The 14,335-nt window shown below is 41.5% G+C and overlaps 1 protein-coding gene across 1 annotated transcript in view; it reads right to left on the bottom strand.

Moving 5' to 3' along the window:
• The window catches only part of MACF1 (microtubule actin crosslinking factor 1), a 230,379-nt gene extending 217,049 nt beyond the window's left edge, over positions 1 to 13,330 (bottom strand). The window contains 1 exon segment of the mRNA XM_032594263.1: positions 12,892 to 13,330. Coding sequence (XP_032450154.1) covers positions 12,892 to 13,000 — 109 coding nt within the window. The 5' untranslated portion in view covers positions 13,001 to 13,330.
• Between the last annotated feature and the right edge of the window lie 1,005 nt (positions 13,331 to 14,335).

The raw sequence follows: 14,335 nt of genomic DNA, 5'->3' as shown, positions 1-14,335 counted from the left end.
GATGAGTTGGAGATCAAGCAATTAAACTGTGCTTACCAAAAATGTATAACGGCACCAGCATTATAAATGATTCCTATCCTCAGACATATATAAGTCAACTTTGGGAGATAAGACTGACCTAGATATTGTGTGTACTCTGTGTCAGGCACTGTGCAAAGCCCGTCTCATTTAGTATTTGATTTACTCCTCACAACTCTATCAAGTACGCATTATTTATCCTCATTTTTATAGTTCAAAGTGAGGCTCAAAGAGGCTTATTAATAATTTGCCAGAAGTCACACAGTTAGCAAGTAGCAGAATGGAGATTCAAATTCACGTCTATCACCGACTTTCAACCACCACACCTACTGCCATCATGAAATTATTAGGAGACAACACAATATAGTCCTGTGTAATAACGGGAAGAAGGGAGGTGCAAACCAAAGCTGTAATAGGATTCATGACAGAAATCTATCACCAAGGGTTGGTATAGGCTTATGTCTCAATGAAGATTGAGATTTGGGAGTTTAAGGAAGTGATAATTCTAGAAACTTCAAAATAAAATTAAAGTTTTATGTTATTTCTCAGGCAAACAGGAACTTTATGAATAATAATTCTTTGCTCTATTGGCAATCAGAGAATACAAGACAGAAGTTAGATACAGAAATAATCTGGGAGTAAGCATGTGGCAAGAGAAATGAGCCATAGAGATAGAGGGAGAGGCATACAAGCAGAAGGGAAGAGGGAGAAAAGCTCGATAGTTTCTTGAAAATTCACTAGATTATCACATTCAGAAAAACTAAATACTTCACAGATAGAAAGAGAGTAGAGGTTTAAGAATCCTCAAAATATCTTAAAGATGAAGAAATCCCAGTCCTGTGAGACTTAAGAACTTGGAGAAAGTGCCACAGTGGCAGAATCAGGCCTATAACTTGGATTTGCTGGCCTCTAGCCTATGATTGTTAACTTACTGAATACTCATCTTCCCTCATTGAACCTGAGTTTCATCTATAATGTGAGGAGTTTGGACTAGATAGATCAATGCTTCCCAGATCTTAGTTTGGGAACCAGCCATATCAAAACCACCTGCAGAGCTTACACTGGGCTAAATGCTGGAATATCATGTATTCCTCATAATGACTCTGAGTTAGGGTCTATTTAAATCCTCTTTTAACAAATGAAGAAACCAAGGCATAGAAAGGTTAAGCAATTCTCCCACCTCATATAGCTATTTGGTGGTAGAGCAAGAGCCCCAAGTAAACAGGTGATGCCAAAATCCCTCTTTTAACTATCAGCCATGGGATTAAAAGAGGTAGGATGAGAGAGAATAACGTTTTTGCTTCAAAACTTTCAATAAAGATTCTAGATTTCCTTATACTTCTCTGTTGATTACAGAAAAGGGGCCCTTTTATCTCTAAGCACTTTCAGATACAGAGCCTCTTTCCTCTAGATCTCAGGGAGGAAATCTCAATGATACCAGAAAGATAAAAGGCTAGACTACATGGAAACGACAGACTAAAACGGCCTCTCCATGTGCCCCAAACATTATTATAATACCACCTCTGTTTCTCAGAAAGCACTTAAATATCCAGCAATACTGGCCTCCCAGTCAGGAGACAGAATCGGAACCCTAGCTATGCTACACCCCTTCTGAGATTTCTTCTGTCATCTCCCTTTGATAAAACAGCCAGTGATTTCCATTTTAGTGAAAACCTATTTGGGTCACAATTTTGTTCTGCTTTAGAGACTCGACAGTATAAAATCAAAAGTTGGATTATCAAAGTCAATGATCAATCCAGGAGTTCCCAAACTTGGATTTCACCAACCAATAAATGTTCCAAAATAAATCAGAAAACCTAACATAAAGTTGTTAACCTTTTCTTTCGTTAAGTAGGCATTATCTAAAACCAAACTACCACCTAAGAACAATTCATTCATAAAATAAAGGACATTTTAACATCAGAAAAGTAGGAAGGGCAATTTCAAAGTAAAGGACAGTTCTTTAAATGAGTTTCGCTCATGAAAAGCACACTACCTTCCCCTTATCTTTTTCATTTTACTGAGAAGTGATGAATTGATATCTCATTCCAGCACCCTGTAGTTTGGAAGCCAAAAGAAACCTGTGGCCAAAAAGGCTAGGCCATTTGCTCAAGGTCACAGATTATTTAAATGAACTCTAGTCTTTTATCAAGGGAGATCTAAGTACAGCCTACACAACACTCCTCCTAGCCTCCAACTCTTCTTTAGGTCCTGTCCACAGACCATCTTCAAGTCTTCCTAGCTCCTCGCCACTGGCAGAAGAGACTAAGTGTATGGAGAATTAGCAATCGGCCCCAAAGAGGAAATCCAGGCCATGACTCCTCCCCACCCCGCCCCCACCCCCGCCCCCCACCATCCAGTCTGCTCAGAGGTGGACTCCGTAACCAACTTCTGCTAAAAATACACCCTGGACTTTCAGAACTATGTAACATAACTTAAAAGTGGTTTCCTGATACAGGCGAAAAGAAGCATGAGCATGAATTCAGTCTCTATAAAAAAGTCCCACACCCAAAGCTCAGGCTCTTAACTGCCAGTGACTACAAGCTTAAGAAGTTCCCCAGGAAGTAGGGCACCACAGTCTATTCCCCTGCACATTTTAACAAGCCCGAAGTTTGTAACACCTGCAAGATTTCAAAGCCCATATATTCCTGTGAGTCAATGAGAGCAAGGGCTCTTTGGGATCCACAGGCCCAGACAAAGAACAAACTTCACGTACCCATACAGCACATGCGGCAAACCAGGTGGGCGTTGAACTCGTGCTCATCTTGGTAACTAGGCCACATGGCACTCTCGTGTCTGCTGACCCCACCCAAAAGAACCTCCAGACAGTGGCTTGTGCACCCTCTGCAGCTCCTCAAAAAAGACTTCAGGGTGAATAGAGACAGATAGCCAAAGGGCTATTCGATGAGCAGGGAGAGACAGCAGAAGTACAGAGACGTGGCTCCACCCACCACTTCCTAATGACCTCCTCCTCCCCTTGAGGTCAGAGAGGAAGCTCCTCCTTAGGGCAATTCCAAAAACTGGGTTCAGGTCTTCAGGCAAACAGCATCCTATTCAAAAGTGGCACCAGCTCAGAGTTTTCAGACCAACAGCAGCATACAGAGGTGGGAGCTTCATATGAAAAAGTCCAGCCAAGTCACTGAGTAAGACTGAGCACATAGAAAGAGGCTGGTCTTTGAGTTACCCTCCATTTGCAGAGCAGAAGCTTGTGACCTGGCGAATCTTAGAGAGTTGCAGGACAGCTGGTAAGGTAGAATGGCTTACTGCCAAGTCAGGAACAGTGCATCCATTGCCCAACAAACTGCTCCTAGGGCTGGCCTCTCCTCAGGCAGAAGTACCTATGAAGCGTTAACCAACTGAGAAGGTCCCAAAATGGGAGAGACTACAACGCGGCGAATCCCTTCACTGTCTGCTGCCAACAGATTCCCAGATTCTAAAGGGAGCTTCATTTCCCCACACTTACAGCTGCCCAAAGGGAAGAGTCACAGTCTCTCATCAATGATTCCACCTACTTTACAGAGTAGCCCAGCTGCAGCCAGCCTCTCAGGTAGATTAGCCCGGCAGATTTCATCAACTTCAAAAACACTGTTTGCCTGTTGCTCCATTCTTTCCTCTCTTCCAGCCAGGAATGTCATCCCAAAGTCCCCTTCCTCTTCCCAGACCCTCCCACTCTGTCTTTGCAAGTCAGCACACTTAACTCCGCGGTGCCAGAGATCCCTTTATCCATCAGAGGAAGACTGCTTGCTTGTTTGTCCAACTTGTTTTCTGAGTCTTGGCTAATTGTACCAGACACTGGAATGTTGAAGAAATACAATGAAGGGCTTTTTCATTAGGATGGCCCGGCCCATCTATTGCTTCTTCACAATTCTGACCCAACCAGGGGTTAGAGAAGCCGAGCCTCCGCCGATGGCAGGACGGCCACTAGGATCCCGGCCCCACACCACGCAGAAAGGCCCCGCTGCAGATAAGGGCCTAATCACTGGCCCTCTGCTCCAGCTCCCTAAATAGAATGACTTCTTCAGGCTAATGCTACTTCCAATCCTGTTTCTAGGCAAGGGGGGGAGGGGCAACGCCCAGGAAAGCAAGTCTGCAGAGATTAGCCCCAAAGACTGCAAGTAAAAACTAATAGACTGAGCTTGCCTAGCAGGCCACTCTGTTTACACAAGCCCTATGACCTGCCTCAGTGCCCTGACAGCTTTCTTCACTCCCTACTGGGCATCCCTCCCACCTACAAAGTGCTAATAATCCTGTTACTACTTACTAATAACGAGACTCACAGCTGACCTTATCCCTCCTTGACTAAGCTCCCAGTCACCCCGATAACCTGCGACAATTCTACTCAGTTTGTTCCTCTTATTAAACTCTCCTTAGTCAATCTTGGGACAGGAAGGGTCCTCCTAGAATTTACCTTGAACTAGGAAGGGAAAGGCACAAGGAATAGGGAAGAGAGAGGAAAAAGGAATAAATGCTTCCTGATTTGTATTTAGTAACCTTTTCCTTTATCTGACTTAAATTTCCTGAGTCTTGAGTCTTCTGCCTCCTATCCTGGTCTTACACACATTTTGAAGGCACTCAATAACCTAAGCTAAAATTAACTGAGCATCTACTGTAACTGTTAGTTCACAGGTGATGTGCTAAGAACTTTAAATATAATTTCATCTAATCCCAACAATTCTCTAAGATGGTATTATCAATTCCATCTCAGAAATGAAAATATTTTTCTTTTTTAAAAATCTTTTAATGTTTGTTTATTTTTGAGAGAGAGAGAGAGAGAGAGAGATAGAATGTGAGCGGGGGAGGGGCAGAGGGAGAGAGAGACACAGAATTGGAAGCAGGCTCCAGGCTCTGAGCTGTCAGCAAAGAGCCTGACTTGAGGCTCAAACCCATGAACAAGGAAATCATGACCTGACGTTTAACCGACTAAGCCACCTAGGCACCCCTAGAAATGAAAATATTTTTAAAAGGCTAACTAACTTGACCAAGATTACACAGCCATTTGTCCAGCTCCAAAGCTATGCCCCCCTCTTATACCCTGCTGTCTGTGGGAAGGACTTAATCCAGAACAACTACACTGCCGTGTGGGAGCTGTATATTTAAGAACGTGGAATATTCCTGGGAAGATAAAGAAATAAAAATATTTGACTATAGCCAACTGGAGATTTAGGGCATATCCTAAATGAATATGTGGGGCAACTTCTAGAAATACTAAGTAATTTCACAGTCTCTAAAAGTCAAAATAATCATCACTGGGTAAGTTCTGAAAAAGATGAACCAAAGCCTACCTTCTCCTCATTCCCCCTGCATCCAAGCAGACCCATTTCCCCTGAAGGCACTGTGGACTGAGAGAGTCCTGGGGACAAGGTCAGTCTAGCTACCAGGAGACCTGCCTTCCCTCCCAGGATCCTAGGAGGTCCTGAATCTCAAAAGGGAAGCTACTGCTGACAGCAGGAAGACTTTGGTTAAGACAGTCAGCTCTTGGGGTGCCTTGGTCAGTTAAGCACCCAATTCTTGATTTCAGCTCAGGTCATGATCTCACAGTTCGTGAGATCGAGCCCTGCATTGGGCTCCACATGGACAGTAGAGAGCCTATTCGTGGTTCTCTCTCCCTCTCTCTCCCCACCGTGCATGCACTCGTGGTCTCTCTCAAAATAAATAAATAAACATAAAAAAAAAAAAAGACAGCTCTTAATTATTCAGAGGAGACCGGCCTGAGCAGTGATTACCCCAGCCATTCCCCTTCTTTTTTGCCCAACTTTTAGTCATGTCATCGGTCACTGTGTGTTCAGAGATGTTAGAGTCAGGAAAAGTGAGTCTGATTGCTACCTACAGATGCGTAAAATGCTGGGTGGGGAAAAAATAAAAATTAAAAATAAATAAAATGTTGAATGGAAGAGATTCAAGCCACTATTTCCATACATGGCTAAAAGATATTAGAGAATTTACAACTACTGGCATTCTTACAGTATCACAGAAAATCAAAGGAATATACATTTCTTTAAATGCCAAAATCATCCACTGTTAAGAATATTAAAGCAGACACAAAAGGCTTTCCTCCTGATGTGTAAAACAATGATTCATAATATGCCACTAACTTTTCATATACTCCCACATTGGCTTCTTTCACATGTCTTCATTCCCACTGTAAAGACAAATATTTGTATTTTGTCCCTGCAGCCTACAGGAAATTACTATGTCCTCAATGATATCTTTTGTGAAACAAGTATCATGATGATAGGAAACAATTATATAGTCCTTGGAGTGTCAGTCTGGCTCAGTCAGAAGAACATGCGACTCTTGATCTCAGGCTCATGAGTTCCAGCCCCACTTTGGGTTCAGAGATTACTAATAAATAAATAAAGTTAAACAAACAAAGAAAAAAACAATTGTAAAGTCCTTACCATGTGCAGAGTGTATTCTAAAAACTAACTCGAAACCACCATGCAGTATTATTAACCTGACTTTACAGAGGAGGAAACACAGGCCCAGGTAGATTGATGTCAATCTGCCAGTAGTGGCAGAGCTTGAATGATAGCACAAGCAGTCTGACCCAGACTCTCAACCACAATTCCATGCTATATGCAAGTCCAGGCGAGATGATCACACTGCCAGAATCACAGAAAATTAGAGACTTTAGTCTTTATTCTTCTCACTCAGAATGGAAATTTGAAGTCCAGAGGAAATAAGTGACCTAACATCTCCCAGTAGGCAGCAGAAGAGCCAGGACTTAGAACCCAGATTTCCTGACTCCAAGTTCAGTGGTCTTTCTACACTGGACAGATCTGGAAAAAATAGCTAAGGAAAGAAAAAGATAAAGGCTCCACCTTGATTAAAACAGCTAATGGTTTTGTCATCTGAGTAAAGATATTTGATATATGACCATTTACTTATTTACTGAGTGCCTGTTATATGCCTAACACATTTTCAGATAATATAAATGGAGGATGCACAGCTAATGTCATAAATGGAGGAATCAACATTCAAAACAACCTCAACACTGACGCCAAGTCTCACAGGACAAAATGTAACTAGAAAACCTGTAAGTCGTGTGCTGAAGTTCAAGAAAACTAAAGGGACAGTGGTGTGTAGCAGGGAGATTAACAGCAATCCATGGACAGTCTCTGACCATTTTATAACTGAACTTAAGCTTAATAGACTCAACAGTGTAATGGAGCTCCTTTAAAAAAAAAACAAAAAAAACAAGGTGACACAATCTTAGGTTGTACTTCACATGGTCCAGACCCAGGAATTATAGCTAGTATCCCAGTGGGATACTGAAAATGGAAAGAACCTTAAGAGACTGGATTGTCCAACCCTTTTACTTTACAGATAAAGAAAACAAGACCCTAGAGAGGGACACATTTGTCCTTTGGCAAATGTTCTTCTCAAGGAACCATAAAGCTTTCTTCCCATTTATGCTATAACAATATGAGTTATTAATAAACTACAACACAGGGCAACTCTCTTATCATTCAATTATTTTATATGGAGCACGTACCTTAGATTACATGTCAAGCTAATGCAAGCCCTATAAATACATAAATGAATAGGACAAGTTCATGCTACAGCTTATACCTAATGCTATCATAATTTTTTCATTTTATTTGTTCAAGTAACATTTGCTGACAGCTATTTTGTCTCAGACACTTGAGAAACTGAGGTGAGTAACAGTCCCTGTTCTTAAAGATCTTACAGTCTAACAGCCTCTAATTAGTGGGGAGAGACAGACAAGAGCAAGATGATACAGGTTTGAATAAGAAGCACTAACACAATGCTATTGGAGCACTGAAAAGGAAGTCTTACTTCAGTGGAGAAAGACTTTCCAGAGGCAGTAACTACTTACCTTGAAGGACAAGTATCAAGTAGTCCAGCTGAAAAGATGGTATGGGCATTTGTGGTAGAGATCTGCAAGTTTTTAAAAGATTCTGGAGTACTAGTTGCTTATAAGACCAAGACAGGAAATGGAACTAGTGAAATAGGCAGGGAGCAAATTATAAAAACACTTAAAAAAAAAAAAAAGTAATCTCTACTCTCGACGTGGGACTCAAACTCATGACCCCGAGATCAAGAGTCGCATGCTCTACTGACTGAGCCAGCCAGGTGCCCCACAACACTTTTATGTCATGCTGAAAAGTTTGAACTTTATTCTAAAAGCAGAGGAGAGGCACTGATGGATTTTAAGCAGGAGAGTGACACACAAAGCTCTGTATTTCAGAAAGGTAACTCTGGCTATAGGAGTGGGGAGGAGTCTGGGGGAAATAGGTTATTTTAACAGGAAGTTTTTGGAATAACAAGATGATATATGTGAATGTTAAGTGTGGACAGGGTGTATCGAAAACTATTTAAAAATCTAAATACTAACTGAATGCAAAGTGCTGTTTTACAGATATTATACGACTTCAATATAAACTATGTCTTCCTGTACCTTGTTTACATCCGCTGAAGAGATGGTGACTTAGGGATGTGGTTGTAAAAGCCATGTGCTTATATAACCAGAGCTCACCAAGGGACTCATAAACATCTAGGAAAAAAACTAAGAAAAGTGAAGGAACAGTGATCAGTGATTCCTTCCCCATGTTTCTGTTCTACTCCCCTCACCTCTCCACATGCACACATGGCCTCCAAATTTTCAAAGCAAAAACAATTGAGTTAACTGTCCAAAGGGAATACTAGAATAATGAGTTAGGGAATCATATATAGTAAATAAGAGGAAAGTGTCTGGGCTGGCAAAGATAGCCTTCAAACCTAAGTAAGTCTGACACCTAGAAGAGGAAGTAGACTTGATCTTTGCTAGGCAAAATTTGGACTAATGGGCCTAAGTTACAAAGAGGCAACTTCTGGGGCATCTGGATGGCTTAGTCTGTTAAGCATCCAACTCTTGATTTTGGCTCAGGTCATGATCTCATGGGTTCATGAGTTCGAGCCCTGCATCAAGCTCTGTGCTAACAGTGTGGAGTCTGCTTGGGATGGTCTCTCTGCCTCTCTCTGTGCCCTTCCCCCGCTCATGGTCTCTCATAAAGTAAATAAGCTTTACAAAGGAAAAAAAAAAAAAAAAGAGGCAACTTCCAAATTAAAAAAGAACTCCCCAGTTACCAACACAATGAATAGTCCATAGGCTGTATGTTGTACCATCAAAGACCTTTAAGCAAAGGAAGAATGACTTCTAATAAAGGTAGGATTAAGAGGTTGGACTGGTTAATATGTAAGATCCTTTCCAACTCTACAAGAAAAACAGAACTTGTTATCAACTTTAAGAGCGGAAGAAATCAGGGGCACCTGGGTGGCTCAGTCGGTTAAGCATCCGACTTCGTTCGGCTCAGGTCATGATCTCTGGTTTGTGGTTTCGAGCCCCGTGTCGGGCTCTGTGCTGACAGATCAGAGCTGGGAGCCTGCTTTGGATTCTGTGTCTCCCTCTCACTCTGTTCCTCTCCAGCATTCTCTCTCTCTCTCTCTTTCTCAAAAATAAATAAAAGCTTAAAAAAATTGAAAAAAAAAAAAGAGTGGGAGAAATCAGAAATCTATACAAACACAGTGAGGGTTTATCAGAACACAGTGTCTTAGAACCAAGGAACTGGAAGGAACCCTGAAATTACCTAGTGGTTTTTAGGGGCACCTGGGTGGCACAGTCAGTTAAGTGTCAGACTTTGCCTCAGGTCATAATCTCACAGTTTGTGAGTCTGACTTCAAGCCCTGCAAGGGGCTCTCTACTATCATGGCAGAGCCACTTCAAATCCTCTGTCTCCCTCTCTCTCTGCTTCTCTCTGTACATGTGCACTCTCTTTCTCTCTGAAAGAAAGAAAGAAAGAAAGAAAGAAAGAAAGAAAGAAAGAAAGAAAGAAAGAAAGAAAGAAACCACCTAGTGGTTTTTAACTCTCACAGAACACGTTTTCAAACAAATCTTATATGCAACTCAACATATAGAATATATAAAAGCAGTATTAAAAAAAAATAAAAATAGGGGCGCCTGGTTGGCTCAGTCAGTTGAGCATTCAACTTCTGCTCAGGTCAGGATCTCACAGTTTGTGAGTTCAAGCCCCACGTCAGGCTCTGTACTGACAGCTGAGCCTGGAGCCTGCTTCGGAGTCTGTGTCTCCCTCTCTCTGCCCCTTCCCCGCTCATGCTCTGTCTCTCAAAAATGAATAAACGTTAAAAAAAAATTTTTTAATAAAATAAAAAATAAATAAAAGCAGTGTTTAATAGTATAAATCAATGTTATGGCTTCAAATGTATGTTACTTATTTTAAAGCTAAATGAAATAACCAGTCGAGTAATTTTGATTAAAATTAGAGATCAGTTAATTACAGTTATAATAGCCTCAGCATCCAGTCTATGTCTATGTCATGAAATACAGTGAAGCCTTTTTTAACTGGTTCATACAAACAGCAACAAACAGTAACAGTTTCACAGTGTGCCTGGTACTCTCATGATATTACTCAAATAAATTGATACAAGAGCCTGAAGAACAGCAGAAATATTTGTTTCAAAGCCAAATACCTTCAATATCTAAAACTGTGTACATTCTTTACAAAATGTAAATATGACTAGAAATGTAGGGCAAGAAGCACAAAAACTTTTAGCACATGCTCTGCCAATATTACAGTGTCATCACTTACCAATGTGTTTCCCACTCACTATGGACTGAGCACCTGAGCCCATACAACTGAGTCTTGCCCAGAATTTATCAGGCACAGGACATATATTCTGCAGTATGTTCTGCAATAGTGAAACGCTTCCAATTAAAAAAAAAAAAAATTTTTTTTAAAGACCAGATGAAAAGATACTAGATACTAACTTCATTTTTTGAATAAACTGTAAATTTATAAGCAGTTAAATATATATACAGAGATAGATGGTGGGGAAACTTTATTCTGGTGATGTCCATTTGGAAGGTAGTACATTACAGCATATATGTTACTTTTTTTTAATGTTTATTTGTGAGAGAGAGAGAGAGAGAGAGAGAGAGAGAGAGAGAATGAATGAATATGAGTGGGGGAGGGGCAGAGAGAGAGGGAGACATGGAATGGGAAGCAGGCTCCAGGCTCTGAGCCGTCAGCACAGAGCCCAATGTGGAGCTCAAACTCATGGACCGCCAGGTCATGACCTGAGCCAAAGTCAGACGCTTAGCTGACTGTGCCACCCAGGCGCCCCGAGATAAATGTATCTATTTAAATATATTTTAAATAGATAAAATACATCTCAAAATTGAAATTAAAATAAAATGGGTACAGAATCTCTTAAGCATTTCTGCATAAGTTTTGGTATCCATAGTCACCAATTGGAAAACCCCTGCTCCAATTTTACAGATAAACTGAACACAGCACATTCCCAATTAACTATGAGGTACTAGAACCAAAGTTGTTTCATAGAAATAAAAAGCTTTTACAATGTATTTTTCTTTTTTATTCCAATGCATTTTATGGCTATTTATATGAAATTCACATTACTAAAACATAAAAAAGAAAGCACTTAAAAGACAGGGGTCTGCCTAGTAAGTATCAGAGAAAATCTTATACTGAAGGTAAACTTTAAAAATATCAATCAATTAGTGGTTTAGAAATGTCATTACCATAGTGCATGGGGAAAGGGAAGTAGCAGCCTCAGCCTGGATGATAATTACTTTCTCACTGCATCTGAAATAGTACATAGGGCCAAATAATTCATGCCTGCCTTTTCCTTTCTTTCTAAACTCCAATACAGGCTTATATTCCAGGAAAGCTACGTTGGGCTACCTCTTTAAACACACCACCACACAAGCAAACATATTTCTGAATGTCTGTTTTTGCTGATATAGACACATGCTGGGATCTGAATATTTAGTCAAAAGCATTTCTGGGACTTACTGGAAAGGACACTGGGGAATGACTGAATCTAATTTTAATTCTGTCAAGCATTCATGAACTTTTAATAGCAAGCGAAGTAATAAGTCATTAAATCTCTACCTTAACTTGTAAGATACCAAGTAACAAGTTCTCAATACATTGGCTTGAAGGTAGCAGGTGGATCACAATGACAGTAGTAAAAGCACTGAAATCCAAGGGTGGACTCCAGGGAAAGTTAGACTTTTATTAATCCTCAACCATGGAGACTTAGAAATAGCAAACGTGAGGCTGTTCCAGCACTGGGCTTTTAGAAGCCAAAGGAATATAATTTAACTAATAGCAAGTACTAGAAGAAAGAGGGGTCTGCTTTTTTTTTTTTTTTTTTGAAGTATCAGGATCTGACTCCCTGGGGAAAAGAACAGTTAACTACTTTTCATTGAACAGGATGACTTAGATAAACAAGTAAACTATACAGCTGCCTGAGGGGAAAGGAACAGTTTTAATCATATCAAAGAGAACAGAGGCAGCACCTAGGCAGGGACACCATTCACCCCTTCCTCTCACTGGCCTTTCCTCCACTGCCTTTTCTCATCCAAAAACACACCAAATCCAGAAACTTCTCGAATTCCACAAGTTTTCTCAGATCAGACCTAGAGGACCCAGAGGAGGGTGATAGAATTACTGTATGGTTTTGGTTAAAAACAAAGATCTAAAAGCCACTTCGAGATTAAGAAAGGAAGGAAAGGAAGAGCTTGATTCTTTAAGGACCCAAGTCAGCACCATTGCCATTTCCCTCAGCTTGGAGCCCAGACATCACTTCATCAAACCAGCACCCTCTAGCAGACAGCCTCACAGAACAGGGAAGAGTCCAGGTCCAGGGCAGCCCTGTTTCCTCAGTACATCTATACACATACTAGGTCCTAGGTCTGATAGCATCCGGGCTGAGAAGACGTACTGGCCCTTTAAGGAAAGCCACTGGGAAGCCCTCCGTCATTTACCCCACCCTCAAAAGCCCCACAGTAGATTGATTTAAAGAATACTTCAGTACAAAAGTTACCTGCTCTGCCCCTGGCACATCTCTTCCAGTACAGAACACCGGCAATTCCCAGAACATGAGTCAAAATAAAGATGGTTGATGGCAAATAGGACGAATCTAAGAGAGGCATTTCCACGCTCGACCTTCCTCCTTTCCAGAGTTAGCCACAAGCCCACAGCTCAGCGCAGGCCTCCGAATGCCTTTCTCCTGAGGTTACTGCTGTCCCGTACTATCAGCGCAGAGGCAGAGGCCCGCAGCTCATTGTTGTCAGAAACTTCCTGGCGGCTTCTCCTCCATGTCGCCTCTGACTGTTTTTCAGCAGGCAGTACTACGAGATGGGGTTAAAACTGTACAGTGTATCTCAGACAAAGCCCAGGAAACAACTGGCTAGAGGGGGAGGGGAAAGCGAAGGAGGAACCAGGAGAGTGAAAAGGAGAGCCTAAGCCAGTGCTGAGCTGACTCAAATTCTATCTTTGGCATCCTCTGTTCAGCTTAAACAAACAAACCTCAGACCCCTCTACAAGAAGGGAGGGTGTCAGAGGACGTCACACTCTTAACTTTCCATTCCCGGCCAGGCTGGAACACCAGACTTCAGGATGAAGCCAAAAGAAAAAAGTCACAGAATTACTAGGGAACCACTTGCGGGGAGGGGGCCAAGTACACAAGGATGTATTGTAAGTGTCCATGAGTACCCTGGCCAGTCAGAGGGCAACCCTTCCACACCCATGGCCTGGGAGGGGGAGGCGAGGGACCGGAACATCATGACAGAGAGGATCACATACAGAACAAGCTCCATGAGCTAGATCTGACATCAAGGCCTGATGAAGATGAACAAGGAGAACAAAAAACCAGTGTGCTTTCAGAGTTGGAAAACCCACCTGATTTCCACTAGCTGCCTGAGGGGATACAAGGATACTCAATGACAGCAGGAAACAATGCCTTCCACAAAGCTAAGACCTGTTTACAAATGAAAACTTGATACGGAGGCTACAGCAGCAACTGAAAACACTTTACCACTACATATCTACTAGAATGACTCAAATTAAAAAGACTGATCATATCAAGTCTTGGCAAGGATGTGAAGCAACTAGAATTCTCACACACTGCTGGTGGGGGTGTACATGGGCACCACAGCTCTGGTTGGGCAGTTTCTTATAAAGTTGAACGTACACATACCAAATGACCAAGCAACATCACGCCTAGGATTTACCCAGGAAAAGTAAAAACATGTGTTCACACAGAGACTTGTATGTGAACATTAATAGCAGCTTTATTCAAAGTAATGAAAATCTGGAACCAGCCCAAAGTCCATCAACTGGTGGACTAATAAACAAATCCATACAATGGAGTGCAACACGGCAATGAAAAAGGAACAAACTACAACAGCACAGATGAATCTCAGAAGCATTATACTACATGAAAGAAACTAAACGCAAAAAGCTACATACCGTAGAGTTCCACCCAT

This window comes from Lynx canadensis, chromosome C1 (assembly GCF_007474595.2).
Source record: "Lynx canadensis isolate LIC74 chromosome C1, mLynCan4.pri.v2, whole genome shotgun sequence".
In the NCBI taxonomy this organism is placed as follows: Eukaryota; Metazoa; Chordata; class Mammalia; order Carnivora; family Felidae; genus Lynx; species Lynx canadensis.
The sequence above is the reverse complement of the archived record's forward strand: the minus strand, read 5'-3'. Positions and strand labels throughout refer to the sequence as shown.